We start from the raw sequence: 25,597 nt of genomic DNA on the forward strand, positions 1-25,597 counted from the left end.
GATAAGACACTCATTTGCACGGCAGCGCGTGGGTGCGGGCTCGGCCCTGGCCAGCAGAATCCTGCGGGGTCCGGGCAGGGGCACAGCCCAAGCGGGGAGGGGACTGGGGGGAGCAGACAGACCAGAGGTCCCCACTGGGTGACAGTCACCCCCTCCCCAGCCGGACCCCCGACACGAAGCACGAGGCGGCGGCCGCGGCCCCACGGCACCACAGAGAGTGAACTTTTATTTCCAACAACGACAGCACCTGCCCCGTGGGGTGGGGACGGTGGGGAGGGCTGGGAGGGGGCGGCCACGGGGCCCCGGGGGGCGAGGGCAGCCCGGCCCCGGGGGCGGCCGCTCGCGTGCACACGGTGCACGGCGTGAAGAAACATCCCGGTAGAAAAGAACGAAGATCTGACGGCCTCGACGGCCGGTCCTGCCCCGGGGGGTGCAGGCGTGATCGGTGGGTGAGCGTGGGGGGGTGCACGTGTCCCCTCCGCACCCGTGTCCGGAGGGTGGCATGGAGGAGAAACCGCACGAGGACGGGCAGGAGGCGGCTGCGGCCAGGGGGGAGCGCGGTCCCTCCCGCGGGGACGGCTCTGACCAGGCGGGGACCCCCCCAGCCGCCGAGGGGGACAGAGCAAACCCAGCGTCTTGGCTCGTCCTGCCCCGGGACGATGGCGGCGGGCGCAGGGCTCACACCTCCGTCTGGAAGTCGCCGTCGGCTGCATCCAGGCTGGCGCAGGGGCCCTCCCAGTCCGCACAGCGCAGCTCCAGCCGGTCCCGCTGGGCGCTGGGCAGGGAGCCCAGCGTCATCGCCTTGAACGTGCTCCACGGCTTCGGCGGCGCGGCCGGCGCCTGCGGCTGCTGCTCCTCGGGGCTGGCCGCATCCTGCGGGGCGAGGGGGAGCTGTGGCAAGCGGCCGGGGTGCGTGGCGATGCACGGCTCTGTCCCACCAGCACCCAGCCCTGGGGCACAGCCACTCGCCTACACCCTCCGGCCCCACTCAGGATGGGGTGGATCAGCCCCAGGGGGGGCTCGGGCACTTACGTTGGCCGTGCTCTTCTCCCCGCCGCCCGACGAGACGCTCCACCGCTTTTCTCGCTGCGGAAATAACCGCAGCACTCAGCCCCAGCATCCTCCCGGGGGTGCCCCATCTCCCCCGTCCTCCCCGGGATGCCCCGGGCCATGCAGGGGGAGGTGGAGGGGTGTCGGGGAGCAGACCGGAGCAGGATGGGGACCCCAGGACCTCACCTTGGAGGAGCCGGCAGCCGGGGCCCGGTACCGGTCCAGCGTGTGAAACTTCTGGTTGAGCTCGTGGTAGAGCTCGGAGTGGCGCTTCCGCGTGTGCATCACCTTCTGCGGGGCGAGAGCGGAGCCTGCGGCCGTCGGCATCCAGCACGGCCCCGCGCCCCTCAGCACACCCCCCCCGTTCCCATCCCCGTCCCCTCCGCCTTCCCGGGGCACCCCAGACGAGCGGCAGAGCCCGCTGCAACACTCCCGCTCGGCGCTGGCGTTTTAATCAAGAGCCAACGCTCGTTATTGCCTGGTATAAAACTCCGATCTTGGCTGCTGCTTCGCTGACAGCGAGCCAGAGGGAACCGGGGGCAAGGTGCTTCGCTCCCCGGATGGCACCCGACCCCGCGGCGGGCACCGGTGACGCCCGCTGCCGTGGCGGGGCTTACCTCGAAGTCCAGATCAGAGTATCGCAACCTCTTCCTCTGGCAGGGGACACGCAGGGCCCAGAGCAGGGGGAGGAGATGGAGAAGAAAAGGGAAAGGTCTTTGGAGGTCCGGGACGTGGGGGGAGCAGGGCAGGGGGGAAGCTCATGCCAGCCCCGAGCCGTGCCACTTGCAGGGGGCAGAGCCCGGCTGGGGACACGGGGCTCCCGGCCGAGCTGGGGGACGTGCAGCTTATCCACCGCGGTACTGGGGTGAAGGCAGCCCCAGGCAAAGGCTGGGATGCCGAGCAGCGAGCGCGGGGGGAACTCATGCAACCCTGCGCGTGCACACATGCTCATGCATGCTCTTGCACCCTCGCCCAACCCGCTCCCTCCCCACGCGCGTGTCCACGGGCACACCCACACACCAGCCCCCCGCTCACCTCCAGGGACCCCACTTTCATGGCGGAGCCGGGGACGGTGCGGGGCATGGTGCGGCTGCGTTCCGACAGCTCCGAGGCCAGGATCTGCCGCACGGTGGGGTGCTGCTTGAACTGGAGGCCGTAGGGGGTCTTCACCGTCCCGTAGGGCTGGTTCAAGTTCACGTTGACGTGGTCCACCGTGACGAAGCCGGGGTAGGCATCCCCCTCGGCCGCCGGGCGCCCTGTCCCACCGGGCACCCCCTCCTCGGCGCCGGGACCGAGGGTGCCCTCCTCCCGCGGGAAGGGCTTGAGGCTGCCGGTCCGGCGGGGCAGCACCATGTAGTCGCTCTCCCGCGGGGGCTCGGGCGCCCGCAGCCAGCCGTACTCCAGGGGCCGCAGGCTGCTCTCCGTGCACAGGTAGACGGGACCCGGCGTCTCCAGGCTCAGCTGCTGCGCCGGTGGGTCGCCCAGCTCGCTCAATCCTGCCACCACATTGGGCGTCATCTTGGGGACCTGGACCAGGATGCTGGAGGGAGGGATGTTCCCTGGCAGGCTGGAGAAGCCCAGGCCACCCTCCGAGGTGGTGTTGAGCTTGGGGTCTTCGTCCCCATCCAGGGAGATGCGGGACAAGGTGCCGGTGATGGTGGCGGGGTTGCAGGTGTTCACCTCCTTGAACAGCACTGCGGGCAGGGAGCGGGGTCAGAGCCGGCCCCGGGGGTCCCGCGGGAGGGCAGGGAGGCTGGACCGACCCCCTGCACGGTGGCATCGTGCCCACCCCGGCACACGCTGCCTGTCCCTCCCAGGCAAGGCACAGTGACATCCCCGTCCCCAGCGCAGGGGGCAGGGGAGACCTCACCTGTCTGACACGCCAGGTCAACGTCCTTTTCAAAATCTGTCTATAAAAATACAGAAAGAGGGGAAAGAAGAGAGAGAGAGGAGAGAAAGAGAGGGAGAGAGACAGGGAAATGAATGCATCTTGGCCAGCACAGGGAGCAGCGGGGTTTGCGATGGGGACCCTGCCCCAGCCGGGGCGAGCAGCCCTGCCCAGCCCTGCCGGTGCCTGCTGCAGGCCGTGCCGGCGCTGCCGCACTCACCAGGATCTGCACCTGCCCGTTCTTGCAGGAGTCGGGCGAGTTTTCATTCTCCTCGCTCCTGCACCCCCCCATCTGACACTTCACCACGTCCTGGACCTGCGGGGACAGAGCCGGTCACGGCCCCGCAGCCAGGGGTCCCCCCCGGCACCCCTCCGGGGCCGCCCCACCTCTCGGCGCAGGAACCCGTGTATGGTGATGATGACGAAGCCCTGGACGGAGTTGAAGACGGCGAAGAGGACCTGGAAGAGGATGGAGCGCCGGTCGGTCATGGCGAGCACGGCCGACATCCAGGTCAGCGCCAGCAGAGGCAGGACCACGCAGGAGCTCCACAGCGATGCCCTGGGGCAGGGAGAGAGGGGCCGGGGTGAGCCCACAGCGCCGGAGCTGCCCCGTGACAGCCCCCCTGAGCATCGCCCCCAGCCCCGCAAGCGTGGCCGGGGCTGACCGTGCGTGCACGGCACGGAGACCCGAGCCCGAGCACCCTGCAGACGCCTTGTGCCCCACCAGGCCCCCCCGCTGTCCCCTCTTCCTCGGCGTCCCCAAGCCAGCGCTGGCTGGGTGCTCGGGGCACTCTGCCTTATGGCATGGGGGCCCACGGGCTCCTTCTCCCCCCGGCACAACCCCAGGCTGAGCCATCGGCACCACCGAGCTGGCCCGGGCAGGGCACAGCCATGCATGTCCCTGTCCCCGCACAGGCAGCACAGCCAGCAGCGAGGGTGCTGGGGGGACGCGGGGCCACTGTCACCCTCCCACAGCCGCAAGAAGAGCAGAAAGGGGATTTCTTTCTTTTTTAGCAGTGAATTTTGGGGCTGCTTCTATTGCAACTAAACCCCTGGGAGCAGGGACCTCGGCTGGCCAGGGTGGCAGTGGTCACAGCCCAACCCATTGGAGACGTCCCAGCCAGCACCCGAGGGGGCTCACGTGCCGGGAAGAGGGTCCCGGGGACGCCCCCGAGGCCAGGACTGCCTGTGCCCCATGGCGTGGTGCCCCTCACGCCCTCCCCTCTCCCAAGCCGCCCCGGGGAAGAGGAGCCGAGCCCCCCGCGCCCCAACCCCAGAGATGACGTGACCTGCGGGAAGCCATGCCATGCAGACGTGATGGCCGCGGTGGGGCACGCGCACCCCACGCCCGGGGCCGCCCCGAGCACACAGCCTTCGCCCTGCCCACGGGACCCCCAACCCAGAGCCCATCCTCCCCGGAGCGATACCCAGAGCCCACCCCCCCGCTCCCCGGGGTCCAAGGCTGTGCTCAGGGCGGGGGGGCGAAGCGGGCGCGTGGCGGGCACTAACATGGCGCTGCTGGCGGTGGCGGAGGTCATGGCCGCGCTGGACACCACGCCGCACTTGGTGCATTTCAGCAGCAGGCTGCCGCAGGGGGGGGGCTTGGAGCTACGCACCCACCACCCCCCCCGGCGCCCCGCGGCCAGGACCGGGCCACGCGGGGAGCAAGGCCGTGGGAGAGCAGGATGGCAGCGATGGGGAGGGGGGTCAGACAGGTGGATGGCCAGACGGATGGACGGATGGATGGATGGACACAGGCAAAAAGCAAATGGGAGAAGGAAAAGAGAAAGAGAGAGAGAGAGCCGGGTTAGTCGAGGGCGGCAGCAGTTGTTAATGACGAGTAGGGGTGGCCAAGCGGCAGCGGGATGGGGCGGGCAGGGCTCAGCCCCCTCCGCTGGCGGCAGGGAGGGGGGTCCGCAGCATGCGGCTCCCCCTTCCCCGGGGAAAGGTGTGGGGGTGACTGCCCCCAGCTACCGCCCCTCCAGCAGCCCCCAGCAAGGAGCTGTGGTTGCCCTGGGCTTGGTCCCCACCACCCACTGATGAGGTGAAGTCTGCCCCGTCCTCAGCCCGCTCCCGGAGGAGACCCCATGCCATGCCCCGCGGCGCGGCAGGGCAGGGTGCTCCGCGCCGGCCCCAGGGACAGCCCCGCGGGGCGCAGGGCACTTACCCAGCTCGCTGCTTTTTGGACTTATCTGAAATGCCATCGCGGGACATGAGCTTGTTGAACACGATGATGCCGACCAGCATGTTCACCTTGGGCGAGAGCGGCGCCGGCGTTAGGGCCGGGCACGGAGCCCTCCCCGAGCCGGGGCTGGCAGGAGCGGCCACGCACCGGGGTGGGTTTTGGGGGTCCAAGGCTGGGGGTCAGCTCACCAGCACAATGACAGCAGCGGGTCCCACGAAGGCGTAGAGCAAACCGCCCTCCAGCGAGAGCCAGCAGCTGCAGGGGACCGTGGCGTGTCAGGAGCCGATGGAAGGGGACATCCCCTGTCCCTGTCCCCTGCTCCCAGCACTGCTGCCAGCCCGGAGCGGTCCCCATGCCCAGCCCCGTGTCCCCCCGTCCCCACGTACTAGCTCGCCGTCCCGTAGCCTTTGGTCCGCGTGAAGCCAACAGAGACTGCGACCACGAGGGCTGGCAAGCCTGGAGAGGGGAGATGAGGCTGGAGCTGCAGGGGGGTGGCATCACTGTCCCCCCCAGCATCACTCTTGTGCCAGCCCCCATGGATGGGGACAGGGATGGGGCCCTTCTGGCAGCTCCCCACAGTCTGGCTGGTCAGAGAGTGCCACGTTGAAGGGACCAAGACACCTGGGTCTATTTTCCTCCTTTGTGCCTCAGTTTCCCCTTCTGATAACCCTGGGGGGGTACCAGTGAGGGGTGCACGGTGCCTCCCCTCCACCCTGTCCCGGGACCAGCCCTGCCGGGCTCTTACCCCATCCCAAGCACAGGAAGCGCTTCCTGACCAGGCGTGTCCGGATCCGGCCGATCACCGCCAGGTAGGACTGCCAGGCCTCCGTCAGCACCCAGCAGAAGGACGAGAGGAAGAAGAAGTGGAGGAAGGCGGCCGTCATGGTGCACACGCCCTGCGGGGACGCGGGCACCTCAGGGGGAGGCATCGCGGCACCACCGCGGCCACGCGCCCGGCACCGTGGCGGTTAAACTCCCACGCCTGGGCAAGGTTTGTGTCAAAGCCATCGGCGCAAAGGATTTAATCCCGAGATCGAGTTAATCCAAATCCAATCTGCTGCTGGGAGCCAGCAGGGAAGAGGCGACCGGCCGGGAAAAGAGGGCTCGGACCCCGCTGCAGCCCCCATGCCCACCCGGGGACCCCACAAGGGGGGCACGGTGGTGGCACCCACCTTGCTGAGCATCTGAGACTGGCCCACGAGGATGAGGATGTTGGAGGCCAGGATGGAGACGCAGAAGTTGAGCAGGATGATGGAGCGCTCTGACTTGATGAACCTGGGGGCAGGAGCCGCGTGGGGCCGGGGCGCCAGCCTGTTCCACGTCCCTGTCCCACGTCCCCCGCATGCTGCCAGTGGGTGGGCACCGTCCTGCGCCAGGGACAGTGCCAGGCAGCCCGGGCACCTCTCCCACCCGCTGCCACCTGAGTTATTCTCTTCCCGCCACGTTGCATTTAATCACATTGATGCTGAGCCTTTGCTCGCGCCGTGCCCCCCTTCGCCGCCCCCTCCCCACGTGGTCTCACGCCCCAGGTGCCCCCCGCGTCCCCAGCTGTCCCCGGGTCACCTCCAGAAGGCAGCGTAGATCACCAGCAGGGTCAGCAGGGCCATGCAGGAGACGGCACAGCCGATCATCAGCGGCACCGACGGGGTGCCTGAGGGGTCCATGGCCTGGTGGGGAACAGGGAAGGGGGGGAGCGCCTGAGCCCGGCCCCCCATGGCTGCTCCCTGCCAGCCCCTGCCCCCCACCGGGCCCCTCCACCTCCCCAGCTGGGGACCCCCGGGTGCCGGAGGGGGTCGGTGGCGTAGCCAAGGCGCCTTCCCGGGGACCCGTGCCCATCTCCATGCCGACGGGGGATGCGGGCAGAATAGCAATGGGGTGGGGGGATGCCTGGGGCCGGGGTCTGCCCCCTCCCCTCCTTGCACGCAGCAATGCCCCATATCGAGCCCTGTCGACCACGGCAGCCCCCTGCCTGCCCAAGCCCACCCTCGGGGTGCCAGGGGGTGCAGGGGCCCTTCCCTCGGGTGGTGGGAGACACCCCCCTCATCCCCCTGGTGCCCACCCCACCCTGACGAGGTGCCTGCAGGCAATGCAGCCCCTGCCCATCCCCATCCTCCCCTGGGACCCCCACCTCAGCCGGGCCCCGGGGATCGCCCCCCATCCATGGCCCGTGTCCCCAGCAGGCTCGTCCCTGTCCCCGTCCTGTCCCCTACCAGGTCTCTGGGCAGCTGGGCGAGGACGGCGAAGGTGGCGAGCTGGCGGCACTGGCATTTGGTGTGCGCTGGGAGGGTCTCCAGGGTTTGGCAGCTCTCCGTGTCCCAGTTTCCCAAGCCAGCATCCCTGATTAATGGGACGAGAGTGAGGGAGAGCAATTTGAAATGATCAAACACACGGGCAGCCCCTCGCGCCTCTCCCGAGTTAACCCTTCGCTGGCCCCTGCCTGGGGGGAGGCAGCCGGGGGGGGCACTGCCAGGGGACAGGTTAATCCCCCGAGCCCATGGCGGGGGGTGAAGCCATCCCTGCCCCGGTTGCCCCCGCCTGCCCTGGTGCTGATCCCCCTGGGGAGCGGTGCAACACGAAAGCTTAATTTTTAATCATCCCACCCAGGTTTGGGGGGGCAAACCACAGAGGGAGGGGGCCAGGCCCAGGAGGAGGGGTGGTGGGGGTGGAGGGGGGCCGAGGCAGCGCCGGGGCAGGCAGGAGCAGTCCCAGGGGGCCCCTGGAACCCACGTACCCCCCCAGCACGAGCCATGGCTCACGCAGCAGAGATGTGCTACCCCCAAAGCCAGCCGTGCCCGGGAGCGGCGATGCTCCCCTCCTGCCGTGGGGACCCCTCCTGCCATGGGGACCCCCCGGGAGCGGGTGCCCCAGGGTGACGCTGGCCATGCATGGAGAGAGCAGCCACCGCTCCCAGCAAGGCAGGGAAACCAGGAACTGGGTCTGTGGGACAGCTGGGGACACAGCTCCCCCAGGCCAGGCTGAGACCTGCCACACTCATCACAACCACACGCCTCCCCTGTCAACATGGGAGCTGTACTGGAACCAGTGACCCCGAGATGCAGAGCACCCACGGGCACCTGGGTGGGGGGGCCCAGCAATGCCACCCGCTCCCCCCGCCGTGCCCTACTTTCCCTCGCTCCTGCCGGAGCACCGGGCTCCACGCTAACAAATTGCATCTGGCAGGCTGGCAGCATCCGTCCCCGGCGTCACGCGGAGGCAGATCGATCCGCGGCAGCACCATTCACCCGCAGTCAGAGGGGCTCAGCCACGGGAAGGGACTGACCCCGCTCCCGCCCCTGCCGCCACCTCCCCAGGTGCCCGTGGGTGCTGGGACAGCCCAGCCCCGCTGCCCAGCATTGCCCGCCGGTGAGGGCATGGCCGGGGTGTCCCTGACCCCCGTCCCCCACTCACGTCCTTGAGTAGTCCCAGGTGACGCACTGCGGGTGGGACGTGCCCTGCGGACAGAGGGACAGGTCAGTGCTTCGCCCCCCTGCTCCCAGCCCCAGGAGGGTGATCGGCCCCTGGGGACCTGCCCGGCTCCCCCAGCGCTGGCGCGTGCCCACCGCGGGCACGGAGCTGAGTACTTGTGGCCACCAGCTGGGAGCTGCTGGCCCCTGCCTGGCTCTCAGCGCCCGGGGGTGAAGGGGCTGGTGGGACCCACGTGGGACCGAGAGGTGACACGGTGACGTGGTGAGGCGGTGATGGGACAGGAGAGGGACACTCACGTTGATGATGTGGGAGAGCTCCACCAGGACGAGGGGCTCCGCAGGCTTGGTCGGCGGGCGCACCGTCACCATCAGCACCTTGGAGGTGACGGCCAGGGGGGTCCTGCAGGGAGGGGCACCGGCTGTCACAGGGACGGGGACGCGGTGCGGGAGACTGCGGGCAGCCCCACTCACCTGGGCGGAGGCAGGATCAGCCCCAGCGTGCGGTACAGCACGGCCCCGATGACGAAGTGGGACGACTCATCCGTTTCTGCAGAGAGAGGGGATGGAAAAGCGGCGCCGAGATCCAGCACCCAGCACACGCGTGGGCTCAGCGAGCACACACATACACGTATGAGCCCACACGTCTGCCCCCGAGACGCGTGAGGGAACGTGCACCCCCTCCCCCACACAGGCACGGCACACACGGACACACGCCGGCACGTGGGCTGGCAGGAGGTTGCCTGCACACTCACACACGTGCACTCCCAGATGTGCACACTCACACATGCGCAGCCCCAGCCATGCAAGCTCACACATGTTCACATGCACACACACGCACACTCCCGGATATGCATGCTCACACATGCGTGCAAATGTGCACTGCACCACATGTGCACGCTCCATGTGCGCAGCACCAGATGTGCACTCACACACGTGTACACATGCACACTCCCAGAGCCGCATGCTCACACGTGCACAGCACCAGATGTGCACTCACACATGTGTACACACATGCACACTCCCAGAGCCGCATGCTCACATGTGCACAGCACCAGATGTGCACTCACATGTGCACGCTCACTTCGTGCACACCCCTGCACAGCCCCAGGTGCGCACACACACGTGCACACACGTGCACACACGTGCAGAGCGTGCCCGCTCCCGCGGCCCCAGCCCGGCCTCACCGGCGGAGGCGAGGCTGAGCACCTCCCTGGGGATGAAGAGCTTGTCCTCGGAGCTGCGGGCCCAATCCTTCATGCCCCGGCGGCCCTTCATGGGGAAGTTGATGTCGCTGGAGACGGCGGAGACGGGCTCCCTCTGGATGCTGATCACTGGCAGGGCAGAGCAGGCGTCACCGGCCGGCTCCCCGCGCCCGCTGGGGCCCCGTGCCCGCCCCGCCGCTCACCCAGGTTGTCGGTGACGATGAGGGAGCTCTGGAAGGCCTTCAGCGCGTCCCCCACCAGGTGGATGAAGTCCTCCACCACCTTCATCAGGTGCACGGAGCCAGGCGAGACCTGCGGGCGAGGGACCAGCTCCGCAGCCGCTGGGACGTGGCCCCACGGTGGGGACATCCCGGCCGCCCCAGCCACCCGCCTGTGCCCTGTGCCACCCACCTGCTGGGCGTCCTCCCACTTGTCCCGGTTCTCCACGTCCACCATGTAGCTCACCACCTGGAAGAAGCGCTGCGGGGACGGGGCTCAGCGGGGCTGGGGTCCAGGGACCGACCACCGCCACCTCCCCGGGGGCGTCCCTCGCCGTCCCCTGCCCGCTACCTGCACGTCCTCGGAGGACGGGGTGTAGGTGGCCCTCTTGAAGGTGTCGGTGACGTTGCGCAGGATCTCCACGGAGAAGAGCAGGTCCCCGCTGTAGTAGGTCTTGCGGGCCATGAGCTCCAGCAGGCTCCGCACCACCTGCGACATGCCCTCGCCCGCCAGCACCCGCTGCCCCTTGGCCAGGTGCTCCCGCAGCTTGTACAGGGGGGGACACCGGTGTCACTCGGCCGCCAGCGCCCTCCCCGACAGTGCTCTGTGTTTCCAGGTCCCTCGCCATGCCCGAGCCCGGGTGGTGGGGACACTGCAGAGCTAATTGCACTAACTGGGACAGCAGCGGGACATGGGGGTCTGGCGGTTCCTTCCCACCCCAAAAGCCATTTCCCGAGGACACAGGAGCACAGCTCGGACTGGGGTCCCCTTTCCCAGCCCTGCCCGGGGAGCCCTGCCTCAGTTTCCCCATGTGGTAGCCAGCCGGTGAAGCAAAGCAGCTGCTGGGTTTCCCCAGGGGACGGCAGGGGCTGGGGACGGGGCGGACGCCCCATGACGGGGAGGGGAGGGCGGGGGGGCCGCGCCAGAGCGTGCACCTACTGAGAGATGCAAGTATCGGTACTCGTGGGAGATGCAGCGGGCGAAGCTGGGCACACCCCAGTAAGCGACGCCGTGGGGGCTCAGCAGGCACCGGCGGCTGGCGGACCCTGCGCGGGAGAATCAGGTTTGACGCCGGCACGGGAACCGCCTCCCCGGCACGCCGAGAACAGGCGGCACTGCCCGGAACTCCGATGCCACCCGCCACCCCCTGCCCTGCTCCGGGGCATGGGGGGTTTGGGGGTGCTCGCCCCGTGCCCCTCACCCGTGGCGTTGGGGGGACATTTGTTGTAGATGATCTCCCCGGCAGCCGTCTTCTTCCAGGTCATCAGCATGACGTACTCGTCCTTGCACATCTCGTGGTAGGCTGGGGGGCGAGAGGGGGGTCAGGTGCAGCCCAGACGCAGGGTGATGGGCACCGGGGGGCAGGGGGGTGCCCCGTACCTGGGCACTTCTTCTCGTTGCAGGTCTTCACCTCCTCGCCGGTGCCCTCGCAGGGGTAGCCCTGCACGCCGGTGCCCTCGCACATGCGGAAGCGGCGCTGCCAGCCGGTGTCGCAGGTCTTGGAGCAGAGGCTCCAGTGGTTCCAGGGGCCCCACTTGCTGTCGGCTGCGGGGATGGGGACACCGTGGGACACCTGGTTTGGCACAGCGAGCAGCACCCGGGGAGACGGGGATGGGCTGATGGGCCCCAGCGGCGGCTGCCCCCCGTGCCATGAATTGAAAGCTCCTCAGGGTATGAAATCCATGGATCAATGATTTAAATCTCTTCCAGACAAGACCACCGTCCCCGTGCCGCCACCCGGCCGCTCCCCGTCGGCAGCCCAAGGGCACCCTCGGCGCGCGGCAGAGCCGTTCCCTCCCTCCGGCTGCCGCGGCGGCCATGGCGCAGCACCCGCCTCCCTCTGCGCCTGCGACCGATGCCGGGGAGTCGAAGGACAAGACGAGGATGGGGTCGAAGGAAAGGAGGAGGACGGGGTCCATTCTTCGGCCTGACTACCCCCTGCCCTGTGTCCCCCCAGCCCCAGAGCCGGCCCCAGCCCCACGCGCTGCCCCGTGTGCACGCACGAGAGCTCGCACGCCCAAAGCACGCCAGGACCTGCAGCCACCGGGCACCGACGGGTCCCCCCAGCGTGACACAGGGGTGAGGGCACGGGACAAATCCCCGGCTCCTCCAGCTGGGGTGCGCCTGCAGGGAGCAACCGGCACGAGGGGGGGGGCTGCCGATCCCCAGCATCACCCTTTGGCTCCTGCTCCCCCCGCGCCCACATCTGCAGCGGAGGGGGCTGCCGGCACCCTCGTGTCACCGGCGGTGACACGGCAGATGCACGGCTGGGCCGCGTGCTGATGTGCCGCGCACCGACACGCCGTGCCAGCAGCACGCGTGGCCTCCCCCCCGCTCCCCCCCCAGCGCGCGGGGCCTTACTGGGACAGCTGGGGTTGGAGCACTCCCGGGCGTCGGCGTGGGCCCCCCGGCACTCGGCCCAGCCGTGGGCCGAGACGCTGCACTTGCGCGTCCGCTGCTGCGTGCCATTGGCGCAGGTGACGGAGCAGCGGCTCCAGGCGCCCCACTCCAGCCACTGCCCTTCCACTGCGGGGACAAGCGAGAGCGGCGTCAGCCCCCACCGGCCGGCGGCCCCTCAGCCGCACGGCCCCAGCTCCCCGCGGCCCACGCCGGGCTCTCCGTGCAACGGGTCCAACCTACGGACGTGCCGGCTCCTCCCGTCCCGACCTCAACAGCCAGCGCCGAACCCTGCCCAGCCCGGGGGGCTGTCGCCAGGACTGGCCCCCACACCCCGAGCGGCTGCTCCGACAGCCCCGCTGCACCGCAACGCCCAGCCACACCCACGGGGCCCCGGCATCGCTCCCCGCCAAACCTGCGAGCCCCAGCGTTGCCGTACGGGCCAGGGCAGGCGGGGAAAGAGCTGCCGTGACCTTTCGTCACTCCAGCAGCATCTGCCGTGGCAAAAGCCATGTGCCGGGGGTGGCACGTCCCTGCCGGAGCTGCTGCGGAAGGGGTGCACCCTGCGCACGCCTCAGCTCCCGCGCTCCCTCCTGCTCCCAGCCCACCGCTGGCCTCCCCGCGCCGCACGTGGAGTCCCCGCGGGGATGCTGGCCCCTGACGTGGCATCCCTGGCCATCACCGAGAAACCCCACGGCCACCACCGCAGCCACTCCCGGCACACAGGAGGAAGGGAAGGAGACAGCACTGCCACCCGCGCACAGACAGACCCCCTTCACCACCTCCAGCCACCTCCCCGGTGCCCCACGATGTCCCCGTGCCACCCCGGTGCCAGCGCTGTTGCCTGACGCGGGGGACAGACGGTCGCAGCAGATGGGGAGGGAAGGAGCCGGCTCCTCCGTGGTCCCCAGGCTGGTCCCCCCTGCCCATGGTGGGGGCTCGAGCCCCCCGGCGTGGCCGACAGAGCCGGCTCTCTGTCTGGGTTTCCAGCAGGGACAGGAGGGAGCACCCCATGTCACGGCACCCATGTGTCCCCAGGCTGTCCCAGGTCCCCACGGCGGTGCCACCCGTCCCTCGCAGCACCGCAGCCCCGCGCCGGGAGCACGGCCCTGGCTCTTGGCCGGTGCCGTCTCTCGGCATTCCCGGGGGGAAGGAGGAGCAGGGGGAGAGGGAGGTACTGACCCGGGCAGCTCGCGATATTGCAGGGCTTGGCCTGCAGCTCGGGGCCCTCGCAGGCTTTCCCTCCGTGCCGCGGGGCCACGCACCGCCGCGTCCTGGTCCTGGCCCCTCGCCCGCAGGTCACCGAGCACAGGCTCCACGGGGACCACTCCTCCCACGCGCCGTGAACTGCAACACAGCACAGCGCCCGTCGCCACACGCTCCCGGCCCCGCGGGGCTCCAGCCTCCTCCTCCTCCTGGCACCGAGGGGTCCTGGCCATCGCAGACCCCTCGTGCTCTGGGCCAGGGCTCCGCGGCAGAGCCGGGCACGGTCCCCGGCTCCCCTCCTCGTCCCACCGGCACCGCCTGCCCCACCATCACACCCGAGCCTGAACCCCAAGGGCCCTGATCAGGCAGCGGGGCCGCTGCCGCTCCCTGCCCTGCTCCAGCCTCCTCCCTGGGGTCCCGGTACCGGCGGCGCACGTCCCCCCGCACCCACACACAGCCCGACTCACCCCAACCCATGTCGACACGCTGGGCATGGCCACCCCTCGGACACATCACACCCACGGGAGCTCAGGTCACCCGGGAAGGGAGCGGGGACCCACGCGGCACACAAGCATCCTAAAGGATGCTCCTCCGTGAGCTGCCATGTCCCTGGAGCGATGGGACAGGGCTGCACTCCCCCAAAACATCCCAGGCTCGGACAGGGCAGCCTGGCTGCCGCTGCAGCACCCCGATGCCCCACCGATCCCGTGTCCCACGGGAGACGCACGGACACCACCATGGCCAGTACTCGGCCCAGTGAGACCCCCCCCCGGCATCCTGCCTGCGACCTGCCTCCAGGCACTGAGCGGCTCGGCCCCCACCACACCGGGCCAGGCAGCTGCCCAGCCCCGAGCCCCCCGGCGCAGGCTCCAGCCCCCGAGCCCCCAGCACAAAGCCCAGCAGACGCCCTGGGGAAGCCCCGAGTTTGCCGGGAGGGAGGACGGAGAGGAGCCGCCGGCCGAGCTGCTCCTAAGGTAAAACCCCCGGCAGCAGGAGCGGTGGGGTGGGGTGGGATGGGGCACCCACTCCAGACGCCTCCCCCAGCTTGCTGCTCCCCACGCGGTTTCCCAAGAGCTGGCACAGCGGGGAAGGCGAGACGATGGGGGGATGCCAACGGGGGCTCGGAGCAGCCCAGCGCGGGACGGGCAATGCCTGCTTCCACAGCACCGCCACACAGAGCCACCCTCCTCATCCACCCCCAGCATCCCCCCACCCGCAAGAGACCCCACACCCCCAGAGACCCCCAGCAATGTCCCTGCTCTCCCCAGCCACCCACCCGCTCAGTCCTGTGGGCACCGACCCAGAGCCCAGCCAGCAGTGGGCACCCCCCAGCCGGCAGCGAAGCCCCCCCCCGGTGCCCCCGTGGCCCCCCGTACCTGGGCAGGTGGCCGTGTTATTGCAGGTCCGCGTCTCCCGGAGCAGCCCGCTGCACAGCGTCCCGTAGGGCGAGGAGACGCAGGAGCGCGTCCGCACCTGGGAGCCCTGCCCGCACGTCAGGGAGCAGACGCTCCACTGGGACCACTCCTCCGCCGCCGGGTCCCCTGTGGGAGACACGGAGCCTGAGAGCCGGCGACCACCTGGGGGGGCCGGGGAAGGTCCCGTGAGTGGAGCCCCCACGGGGGGACGGGAAAGCGGCCAGGCAGCACCCGTGAGCGCAGGGACGAGGACAAGGTGACAGGGATGACACCGAGGACGTAAGCAGGGTGAAGGAGCCCACGCTGCCCTCCGGACCCAGCACCAGCTGCACCTGGAGAAGGGGTCGGGGCATAGGATCGCCCCCCACGAGGGAGGGATAGCATCGCGCCGGGGCAGCCGGGGCGGCGCGGGCAGCGCAGGCAGCGCGGGCAGTGCGGGCAGCCTGGCACGGCTCCCTCTCCCCACCCAGGCGCAGCATCGACATTTACAACAACCCAGCTCTTATTAAGCTTGATGATGTCTCTGAAGCTATTGGACAGGCCAGAAGAAAAGGCCATCAGTTTAAATTAAAAAGGAATATACGGAGGAGGGCTCCAAAGGGGACGATTTGTCCTGGAGACAGACAGGACGCAGGCTCCGGAGCAGGGCTCCCATGGAGGTGACAACGCCCTGCGGCTGCTCCGCATCACACGGGGACCCCGGGGCCGGACTGGGTCACCACCGGGGTCACCCCACGCTCTGCCCAGCAGCTCCCAGGGGGGCAGGACCCCCGTGAGCATGGCTGGGAGGAGATCTGCATGCCAGGCACAGGGAGCAGAGCTCCTCTCCCGGCACCGGGGCTCATCCATCTCCCGCTCGCCTCCGAGCCCTCCGACCATAAATCAGGGGGGGCTGGGGAGGGGGGAGCAGCGCGCTCAAATTACCCAGATGGATTTGCCAAATAAATACATTTGAACGAAACAATTAATGGATTTTTTTTTTGCTTTACAACCCTCGGAGGAAGGTGTAAAGAAAAAAATATATAAATGGAGCAAATTAAGTCGGTCTGTGGGCAGAAAGCAAAGGGAATCGCTCCATCTCCATCACCCCTGCCTGTGGCCGGGCACCCGAGCCCAGCGCCGCTGGTGTCCTGTGCCTGTCCCCGCGCCGGGGCAGCACCAGTACCTGTCTGGGCCATGTAGACGGCTGGCTCATCTGCTGACCGCGGCCACTGGGTTTTCACCTTCTGATTCTCCTCGACCGCATTGTCTGGAAGAGAGAAAGGCTCTGGTGAGAGCGGGCAGGGGACGGGGATGGGGACAGGGCCACCGTGGGTCAAGGGACACTGCAGGAGGGATACAGGCTTACCCAGCCCCACACTGAGCACCGCGTGGCATCCCCGAGGGCTAGAGATGGTTGAGCATGGCTGAGCACACTCACAGCCCCCCAAAACACATCACCCCCTGTCATAGGGGATGCAGCTGGAGCACGGCCCTGGTGCCGCGTCCCCGGTGCAGGCAGGGTGCCCGCGCCCCCGCCGCGCTGGGCAGAGGTGCTCTCCCCTCCCCACTTAACAGCTTGCTGCAGTGAGGTGGCACAAATTTATGGCTTGGCTCACCAAAAATAACAAGAGATCCATCAAGAGCACTTGGCGTGAAATTAACTGGCATGTGCAGGGCTCGGCGGGAGGCACGGCTGCGGGCGCGGGGGGGACGCCTTCCCCGGCCTCCCCCACACCCCCCCGGGTCACCCCCCTGTCCTGCAGCAGGGTCCCTTGTCCCCATACCGGGGCGCAGGATGCTGGCGCGTTCCCGTGTGCTTGCCCTGGGCACGGCACGGCAGCACCGGGGCTGCTGCTGCCAGCGGATGCCGTGTGCCACAGGAAACGGCGGGGGCTCCCCTGGGCACTGCCAATGCCACCCCAGGCACGTGGCCCCCCCAAAGTGCCGTGGGCACCCCGCTGCTGTGCCAGCCAGGAGAGCAGCCAGGGACGGCACAACCTCCTCGCCGAGCTGCCCCGGCACAGACACGGTGATGTCCCCAAGGGATAGAGGGAGGTGACATGGGGACACCTGGCATTGGCGGGGGAGCGCCCATCGTGCTCGGGGCACGCTGCGGCTCCCGTTGCAATGCACACAGGTGATATACGAGCCCCGGGCAGGGAGCGCTGCCTGCGCTGACAATTATTAGTGCTGTAAACCAGACCCAAATTTACTGACTTTTGCCTTCAACCCAGCGTAACCCCTGCCCGCGCCCGTCCCCAGCGCAGGCTCCTCGCCGTCACCGCCGGTGGAGCCGGGTGCCCTCGGCTCCTCTCCCTGCGCACCCCGCTCCGTGGCACGGGGGGTGCAGGGGGACCCGGCAAGGTGGAGGGGCTGCCCTGGGGGGGTCTGTCCAGCCGCGGGGCCGAGTTCCCCACGGGGCCGCCCGCCCCCATGACTGGCACGGCAGAACTACGCACGTCATGGCAAGCGCCTGGGGACAACCATAAATCCCGAGGATATACGAGGGCGTTCTCCCCGGCTGTGTCCGACAGAGACACCAAATTCAATTTCCTTCGGAGAGCACTAAATCCCCGGCCGTCACCACGGGGTGGCTGCGCCTGGCCCCGGCACCCCCCGCCCCAGCACCCGCACCCAGTCCTGCCCCCGGGGTCCCCCAGCACCCCACACCATGGCACGGCTGCTGGGCTGCAAGGGCAGTGGGGTTCTTTTGGGGAGCCCAGGATGTCCCCTGAGGCCAGTTGTGTCCCCGTAAGCCGACAGCCGTGGTCCTGTCCCGGTATGACCTCCCCGGGGGCCTCTGAAGGGTGATGGGCTCGGGGCAAGGGGAAACGCAGCCCGGAGCAAGCCCCAGAGCTGGAACCGCTCGGCCCCGGTGCTGCGGACTCTGCGGGGCTCTACCCCCTCCAAAGACCCCCCCCATTGCATGGCTGCAATGCGCCCAACGTCACGCGCAAAGTTTCAACCCCATCCCCACACCCATCCACGCTTTCCGCCCGCGTGGACCCAGCACCGCATCGCACTGGGGCTGCGTCTCCCCAGCTCCAACCACGTCTCCCCGGCCCCGTGGGAGAGCCGTGCCACGGAGGGGACGGCGCGGGGGCCGGGGACCCCGGGGGCACCGCCGCGGCTGGGAGCGGGGAGGCCCGGGGAGCGGCTGGGCGGGCGCCAGCCCCCGCGTTGCTGCGGCGCTCGGCGGAGGAGAGCCGGTGAGATCAGCGCTGGGCGCCCGCCAAGGCTCGGCTCACAGGCGCCATTCAGCCCCCCGGCCCTGCCTGCCACCGCCACCCTGAAAGGCGGCCATTCTCCACCCCGCGGGGCGCCGGGGGGAGGCCAGGTGGGAGCCCGGGACCCCCCCTCGCTGCCATGAAGGGCGCTCTGTGCTCCAGCCCCGCAGCCCCACGGCCCGGCCCAGGGATGCAGGCAAACGCCCCGGGGGGGAACGCAGCAACGGGGGCTGCGCCGGCTGGCAGCGGCGCGGCACGCGGGGTGGCCGAGGCAGCGCATTACCCTTGCGGCTGCAGCGCTGCAATAACATTGTACGTCCGGGCACCTCCAGGTTTTAATTGAATGTCAAATGTAATTTGGGGAAGGAGCGGGAGTTCACGCTCTCGCCCTTGCTGCCGCTCGGCGTGCCCGTCTGCGGAAAGGCGGCAGGCGGCTCGGTGCCTGAGTGTCTGCGGGGGGTCTGCGGGGACCACCTCTGCTGCACCCGGCCCAGCACCCCCTCTTGGAGCCACGCTCGGCATTACTAACCCCCGCCAAACCAGCCACGGGGAGGTGCAGGATGCCCTGGGAACCGAGGGGATGGGGCATCCTCCAGCCCTGCTCCACGCCGGCAGCCCGCAGCACCCGCTGCTCCCCAGGCAGCCCCGGGACACGGCGGGTGCCGGCCCCTGCGGCATCCCTGGGTGCCCCGGGCAGAGAACCAGCCAGGCTGAGCCTGGGGATGGCACCTGAACCCGGCACGGAGCTCATAATCATCCATGCAGAGTTGCATTTAAAGGGGAAAAAAGGAAGAAAAAAATAAAATAAAATCAGTTCAAGCAGCTCCCCTCGGGATGAGGCGATTTATAACCTTGCAGCTGTAACGGACCAGGGATTTAGTTGGGGGATCTGCCCGTAATGACATTTAGCTCCTGAAATAAATACTAAAGCCCAGTGAAATTATATATATACCCACAGCCCATCACCACCACCTAATCTGCTGGATAAAGACCCCACACAGCTAAGTTGGGGATTGCTCCTCCCTGTGCATCACCCAGCGCCGGCGCAGGGGGAACATCTGGCCAGATGTGCCCCAAAACCCCTGCATCACCTCGCCAGGCTGGGCAGAGATGCCCACGAGCAAAGGGAGCGCTTGGGTGAGGCGACTCCCTGCCACGGGCAGCCCGACCCCGGTGCCCAGGGCACGGGTGAGCACGGCTGCTTTAGCTTCACTTGAGGTTCCTGCAATTCCGTAACAAGCAAATGGCTTCATTCCCCCTGGTTAATAGCCCGGCCGCGCCGTGCCGCCGTGCCGTGACATCCTGCCTGGAATAACAAGCGCCCGGGCTGCAGCAGTCAAGGGTAATTTGCCACGAGAAAGGGTCATTTTACCTGCAAATTGTTTTCCACGTCTCCACCAATGCAGAGCGACAGCGCTCCTGCGCCGGGCTCGCAGGCAGGCGAGCAGCAGCCCGGCGCGGAGGGGAGGCAGGCGAGGCCCCGGGGCCACGGAGGCTGTGCCAGAGCAGCCGTGGCAAACAGCCGGGGCCGGCGCGGCGAGGAGCGGGGCTGACAGGGCTGGCCGGACCGCGGCCAGGGCAGAGCGAGCTGCGGCTCCACTGAGCCTGGCCATGGCTCAGGCGAGGGGCACCCGGGGCTGGGAGCATGCACAGGATTTGCACTTTGCATGGCTTCCCTGCTGTGCGCACAGCACCCGATTTGCACCCTCCTGCCCCGGGGAGTGTGCACGGGCAGGATTCTTCCATTGCACGCTTCCCTGCTCTGTGCACAGCGCCTGATTTGCACCCTCCTGCCCCGGGAGCGTGCATGGGCAGGATTCATCCATTGCACAGCTTCCCTGCTCCGTGCACAGTGCCAAATTTGCACCCTCCTGCTCCAGGGAGCGTGCACGGGCAGGATTCTTCCATTGCACACTTCCCTGCTCTGTGCACAGTGCCTGATTTGCACCCTCCTGCCCTGGGGAGCGTGCACGGGCAGGATTCATCCATTGCACGGCTTCCCTGCTCCATGCACAGTGCCAAATTTGCACCCTCCTGCCCTGGGGAGCGTGCATGGGCAGGATTCATCCGTTGCACGCTTCCCTGCTCTGTGCACAGCACCCCTGGGAACCATGCACAGAGCAGGGGGTCCATCCCCGGGGCCCCCCCCCGCACCCCACTCACCGTGTGGGACCTCGGGCAGGTCGAAATCATTGGCATTCGCAGAATGCAGGTCGGTGGGGCAGCAGTCGCTGGTGGCAGGCGGCGTGGCGGGCGTGCGGGCAGCGTGCCGCGTGCCGTTGCGCCGGGGCGCCGGCGGGCTCTCCGCCTGGCAGCTGCAGCCGGCGTGGGTGAAGCCGCAGCGGCGGGCGCCGGGCGCCTGCAGACACTCCTCCAGCCAGCGGCAGAGCACGCTGCAGGTGAACTGGCTGGAGTTGTTGTTGTTGATGAGCAGCACCTCCACGAAACGAAACTCCAGGGCTTGGGGGGCCAGGAGGCGGGGGGCCGCCTCGGGCTCTGCCGCCAGGCAGAGCTGCACAAAGTTCTTGTCAAAATGGAGGAAGGTGAAGGGCCCCGCGCCCTCGCACAGCTCCAGCTCGGCTTCCTCCTCCTCTTCCTCCTCCTCCGGCCGCTGGCGGGCGGGCGGGGGGCTGGCGGCCTCGCCGCGGGGGTCGCAGGTGTAGTTGGCCAGGTAGTGGTCGAGCGGCAGCACCATGGGCGAGAAGTGGGTGCAGACCTGCTCCTCCCGGTTGAAGCGGAGGTAGAGCGAGTACTTGGTGGGGTCGGGGTTCTCCAGGGTCCAGGAGCAGCCGGAGGAGATGGTGGGGAAGAGGTCCTTGAGGGAGAAGGAGCCGTAGAGGACGCCAGAGGCCAGAGCGGAGCAGGCGCTGGGAGCCGGGTCGAAGCCCCGCGTGAGCCACAGCAGAGACGATATCACAGCCAGTAAGAGGGGACCAGCAGCGGTCATCCTATGGCATTTGCCCTGGGGGAGAGACAGACGGACAGACAGACGCTTACTGGGAGGCAGGTTGCTGCGGGCTCCCTGCTGTGCCGGGGGGTGCAGAGCTGGTATGGGGGGGGTCAGCATCCCAGCTGGTCTATGTCCCCAAACTGCCACCCTGCAGGCAGGGGACAGCCATCAGAGACCCCTGCCCTGTCCCCCAGGCTGTGCCAAGGCAGCCCCCAGGCCAGGGACCATGCAGCACGGACCGGGGACTTTACCCCAAAACCACCAGAGCAGAGACCCTGGGGTCTTGGGCTGGCCAGGCACAACACTGGGCAAGGAGCCACCACGCAGCTTCTGCCCAGACGGGGCTATAAAAAGCCTCGTAGCTATTGCTGGGGCCCCAGAGCACCGCGGGGACAGGCCGGCTGCTCAGCAGAGGAGCCCGGGGTGATGCGCTGGGGGTGCACGGGCACCCCAACAGCATGGTGTCCCCCCCACCTGCCGTGAGAGCCTGGCACAGGGCGAGCAATTGTTAAAGTACATATTTCTTGGACACCATGCCGGGTACGCAGCAGCATTGCCGTGGATAGCTTTTTAATAACTCATTAATAAAATAATGCACGCGGTGGCCTTCTTAAGCTGGACCGGAGCGTGGCTCTGCAGAGGCTGAGGCCACCGCACGCGTGTCGGCACCGCTCTGCCGGGCCAGCAGCGGCGAGGGGCAGCCCCGGGGACGGCAGGAGGTGGCCGCAGGGGACGGATGCCATTCCAGAAACTGATTTCCAAAATCACTGAGGTCCCTGCTCCCCTCTATCCCAGGCATGCCTGGGGGATGCCAAGCACTCAACACAACACCAGGATACTCTTCTCCATCCCCAAACAACATCTGCTGCTCCCAAATCACCCCTGGCCGGGGCCCCGGTACCAGGGCATCCCCCTGCTCATCGGGGAGGGAGCTTGAGCCTCGGCTGAGCCTGCGCCGAAGCCACGACGGGCACATTAGAGAGCTAAAAATAACCCGGTTCTCATGCAACAGGCTGGCGCTGGCTCCCGCCGCCCCGGCAGCGCTGGGGCTCGGTGCCGGCAGCCGGCCCCCGCCAGCAGCACACAGGCAGGGGGAGAAAGGGGCTGGGATGGAGCCAGCGGGAAGAGCTGGGACTGGGGCCGGATGCAGGCAGGACCCCCCTGATGTAAGCAGATCTGGGGCAAAAGAAAACCCCACTTTCCCACAGCCACTTCCACCCCCGGGAGACCCCGGGGAATTTCACAGGAGATCCCCCACCTGCAGCAGCAGGGAGCCAAGGGGGGCTGGAGCAGGGAGCCCCACGGGCAGCCCCCACTGATGGTCCTCAAGCACCCAGCAAGGACCTGGGGTCCCCCCGGAGAATCACGGCCCTCCACTGCTCCGGGAGAGCCGGGGATGGGAGGAGGAGGAGGCGGCAGAGGAGGAGGAAGAGGAGGTCAGGCAGGGACACGCTGCCGCTCTGCAGTGAGCTCTCGGGGCTCCCGCAGCCTGGCAGGGACACAAGATGGTGCTTGCTTCCCTCGCCCGGGAGCAGCGAGGAGGGATGCTCTGGCACTGCCATCCGCTCCTCCCTCCCGCCCGGCTCCTGCCGGTGCCCAGCCTGCCTGCGCGGCTGCCGCTGGGGCAAACCGCATGCTGGAAAGCTCGGCAGGGCCGGGCACGGCCGGGCAGCCCACTGCTGTGCCTCCCCGGGCTCCACCGCGTCCAGGTGCTCTGGACCATGGGGAGCCTCCCCCCACCCCAAAATCCCACCAGGGTTGGGGCTGCGGCTGCCCGAGCGCCTGGCACCACACCGTAGCTGCTATCGAAGCCAGGGCTCGTTAAGAGCAGATCAAATCTGATACAGCTCGTTCAGCACCAGCCCCGCTCCCTGCAGCGCTTGCTGTTGCTGCTGCAGTGAAAATATTTCATTGAGCTGCAAGCTGGGCCCGAGAAGATATTTAACATCTGGGGCACTGAGTCACCCGGCGGGAGCTGCCGAGCGGCTCGAGGAAGGGCCACCGTCACCCCCTACCTGGCACCGTGGCGAGGACCTCACATCCTGCAGCGTCACCGTTGGCGAGCTCCGGCAAGTGCAAGCCCAGCCTCGCCGGGGTGCCAGGGCACGGCCCCGCTGCCCATCGCCCTTCCGCCTCCGAAACGGCCTCGGTCCGTGTGGAAGAAACCGCCCATCGCCAGCGGCCGCATCCCGGCACCGTTGGCAAAGTCTGCTGGTGGGGGGACGCCGGCTGCCCCCAGGGACCCGCCGCACCCAACCGCCTTGCTGGGCTGCTGCGGGAGTGGGTGCTGCTCCCCGGGGATGGCACCCGGAGCACGGCTGGCACGCTTGCCCGCTGGAGCCACCCGCTCCAGCCCCTTCCATTTGCCTTTGTTCCCCGCCCGGGCGCGGAGAAGGGGGTGGGTTTTTAATTAAAGCTTTTAAAGAGCCATCACAGAACCGGGAAGCGACTGTGCGGAAGCGACATCCCAGGCTCCCCATCCTCGGCAGTCAGAGCACGGCCCCTCTCGATCGCTGCCATCGCATCCCTCCTGGCTCCGGTAACCGGCAGGATCCGACCAGGGCTCGCCTCTCCCTCGCCAGCAGCCGCGGCACGGCAGGAGGAAGCACTGCTCCACACCAGCCCCGCTCGCGCCGCACAAACAGGTTGTTTCCCTCAAGATGCTGTGCCTGAACGGGGATTTCGGCAGGGATCTGGTCCAGCTCCATCCTGACCACTGCCGCGGCCGCCCCTCTCCCGCCAGGCAAAGCCAGAAACAACCAAGCAGCCCCAAAAGTGATAAACGGGCGGCACTAAACCCCGCTGGCATAAATAATCTGAGAAACGATTAATAGCAAAATAAAGGAGATTTCAGTTTTAAGAGACACGGTTTTTAACCCGACAGTGTTCTTTTAATAAGCTGTAGAAAATATACAATCCATGAGAATTCCTAACGCGAGGATGGCTCGGGACAAGGGCACGAGGGTAAGGAAGGGCCAGGCAGTCCTGGGTGTTGAACCACAGCGGGAACGGCCTCGCTCCCTGCTGAAAGGCAACGGCATCTGGGGAGGAGCAGGCTGGCCGGCAGCACGGCACGGCACGGCACGGCACGGCACGGCACGGCCATGCGGCCACGAAATGGGCTCCCTCCCGTGGAAGCACATCCCTGCCTGCCCAGAGGCGACACTGATGAACGAAGTGCCATAACGAGCTCTTCCCACCGGGACAGTCCGTGACCCTCCAATTTCCAGGATCTTCACTAGCTGTTCAAAGGCACCCGAGAACTTCCAAGCCACCTCTGCCGTGCTCAGCCCTCGGTGCCCTGCACCCATCCTCCCGGCGCGAGGGACCCCCAGCACTGAGCCCCTGCCCGGCCCTCGGCAGCACCCACAGAGCCTCCCTGCCAACTAATTAACGCTGTGAGCATCACCGGGCAAAAGTGCCGGAGCAACTCCACTGAGATCACAGCCCCCCGAAAATGTGGCTTCCTGCAAAGCGTATGCATGCACACGCGTGTGCACGCGTGGGCTCCCGTGCATGCACGCACAGGCACTCGGCGGGGAGAGGGGAATTGGTGCCGCTTCCGCCCCCCGCAGCACAATCCCCCCTGGCACCCGGGACCACGTTTCCCTCCCCTCGGTGCTGCCACGTCTCCCCCCTCCCCCTGCACTCCCCCTCTCCCTCTGGCTTCCCCGGCGCGCTGCCACCACCTTTCCTGAAGCTGGCAGGCTGGCAGCAGCGCCGAGCTGTAATTAATGGTGCCGCTTTGCCAATCACTGGCTCAGCCTCGCTAGCACTGGCAAGCACAGGCCTTTTTATTTATTTTACTTAACTGCTGTTGGTAAAACTCCACTCCAAAAGCAAGGCCGAGAGACAGCACAGTGAAATCTCCTCCGGGATTAGGGATTACGCTTTGCCAGGGAACAGCATGTGCTGCCTCCCCCTCCGTGGCTGCGGGGTCCCTAGAGGCGAGCACCCCCGCGCAGCAGGGCACCCGCAGGGGCTGCAGCAGCCGCGGCTGCTCCTGTCGCTCTCCCACGGTCTCTTCTGAGGAGTTTCCATGTCGCTGGGATGTGGCTCCCTCTTCTCCATCAGCTCCATCCTGCCCTGGCACCACAGGGCAAAGGGATTTGGGGCTGAGAGCCCCAGGAGGGCTCCAAAGGGGGGTCCGCGTCCCAGGGGTGGCAGCAGCGTGGTGGCAGCCTGGATGTGTGCTCACGCCGGAGGGGGATTTCTGTAACCCACCATCTGAGCTGGACCCGGATCCGCCGGGAGCCTCCGAGGTACCCCGAGGAGGAGAAGGGGCCTGGCTCCATCCTGCTCTTGGAGGACATCAAGAACGAACAGGCGGGACGAGAGCGGGGGGGACACAATGGCCCTCGCAAGCACCAAGGAGCTACGGAGCCTCTGACGTTTGGCAACCGAGCTGGGTGGCCCAGAGCCAGCCCCGTCCCCATTAGAGGACGGCACTG

The 25,597-nt window shown here is 68.0% G+C and overlaps 1 protein-coding gene across 1 annotated transcript; it reads right to left on the bottom strand.

Annotated features, from left to right (window-relative positions):
• Positions 1-200: 200 nt before the first annotated feature.
• ADGRB2 (adhesion G protein-coupled receptor B2) lies at positions 201-25,597 on the bottom strand. The gene is given in 33 exon segments (XM_075173842.1): positions 201-873; positions 1,033-1,086; positions 1,237-1,341; positions 1,668-1,703; positions 2,086-2,744; positions 2,921-2,960; positions 3,159-3,254; positions 3,326-3,497; positions 4,448-4,546; positions 5,106-5,191; positions 5,312-5,378; positions 5,510-5,579; positions 5,869-6,019; positions 6,296-6,398; positions 6,687-6,790; positions 7,334-7,460; positions 8,532-8,575; positions 8,846-8,948; positions 9,020-9,095; positions 9,733-9,879; positions 9,954-10,062; positions 10,162-10,230; positions 10,321-10,515; positions 10,909-11,015; positions 11,171-11,272; positions 11,350-11,514; positions 12,331-12,495; positions 13,549-13,713; positions 14,949-15,113; positions 16,153-16,236; positions 20,360-21,158; positions 25,371-25,492; positions 25,495-25,597. Coding segments are annotated over 33 exon segments (4,869 nt in total). The 5' UTR covers positions 25,583-25,597; the 3' UTR covers positions 201-678.

The sequence above is a fragment of the Calonectris borealis genome, chromosome 25, assembly GCF_964195595.1.
Source record: "Calonectris borealis chromosome 25, bCalBor7.hap1.2, whole genome shotgun sequence".
Taxonomy (NCBI): Eukaryota; Metazoa; Chordata; class Aves; order Procellariiformes; family Procellariidae; genus Calonectris; species Calonectris borealis.